Below are 916 nucleotides of genomic sequence, written 5' to 3'. Positions count from 1 at the left end.
CATCAACGACCCCCTCTCCTCCAAGCGCGGCGTCATCAATGACGACCTCATCCCAAAGGGCGGCGGCATCAACTACCCCCTCTCCTCCAAGCGCGGCGTCATCAACGACAACCTCATCCCCAAGGGCGGCGTCATCAATGACCCCCTCTCCTCCAAGCGCGGTGTCATCAACGACCCCCTCTCCTCCGAGCGCGCCGTCACCTACAGCATCCTCTGCAAGGACGGCGAGACTGCGATGGCGAACGTGCTGCCCCACATCGTCCATTCTGGTATGCTTGTTCCAGATCTCCGCTCTTCGCTCTTATAATGTGATTGTGTGAGGAGCGAGATTGTCTGTGAGGGACCCTTCTGGATTTTGATACTATGTAATTTTAATCGAATCCAGCAGAGTTGGAGAAGAACCCAGGCTCCCCTACACTGAAGCGGCAGGGTACGCATTGTTCTTTACTGAATTCCTCACGAGTTCTCCCATCAGTTTCTCGTTTTGAACTTCTCTTGGTTCTGAACTTCTGTGATTTCAATTGCAGAGCGCGATGAAAACCCGGAAGAGGAGAAATCTCTGTCCCCACCCATGAAGCGTTGCGGTAAAGCACACCTCCCTCTATCTTTTCAATCCCTATATTCTCCACCCTGAACATGTTGTAGTTCACCTGAGCAACTGTACTTTGAAATCTGTGGTCAATGATTTCTCCTGAATTGTTTAGTCACTGCGCATATATGTTCTAGTTCACCTGCCCAATTCTACTTTGATGGTTTATGATTTCAATTGAATTGTTTATTCTCCACCCTGAACATGTTGTAGTTCACCTGAGCAACTGTACTTTGAAATCTGTGGTCAATGATTTCTCCTGAATTGTTAAGTCACTAGTTCACCTGCGCAATTCTACTCTGATGGTTTATGATTTCAATTGAATTG

At 48.3% G+C, this 916-nt stretch overlaps 1 protein-coding gene across 1 annotated transcript in view; it reads left to right on the top strand.

The window, feature by feature from the left end:
* Window positions 1-756: 756 nt before the first annotated feature.
* LOC119320934 overlaps window positions 757-916 on the top strand; it is a 6,348-nt gene continuing 6,188 nt past the window's right edge. The window contains exon 1 of the mRNA XM_037594834.1: window positions 757-834. Within this exon, the coding sequence (XP_037450731.1) occupies window positions 757-834 (78 nt within the window). The remainder of the gene's footprint in view (window positions 835-916) is intronic.

The sequence above is a fragment of the Triticum dicoccoides genome, chromosome 6B (assembly GCF_002162155.2).
Source record: "Triticum dicoccoides isolate Atlit2015 ecotype Zavitan chromosome 6B, WEW_v2.0, whole genome shotgun sequence".
NCBI classification, from domain to species: domain Eukaryota; kingdom Viridiplantae; phylum Streptophyta; class Magnoliopsida; order Poales; family Poaceae; genus Triticum; species Triticum dicoccoides.
This window is presented reverse-complemented; position numbering and strand designations above follow the sequence as displayed.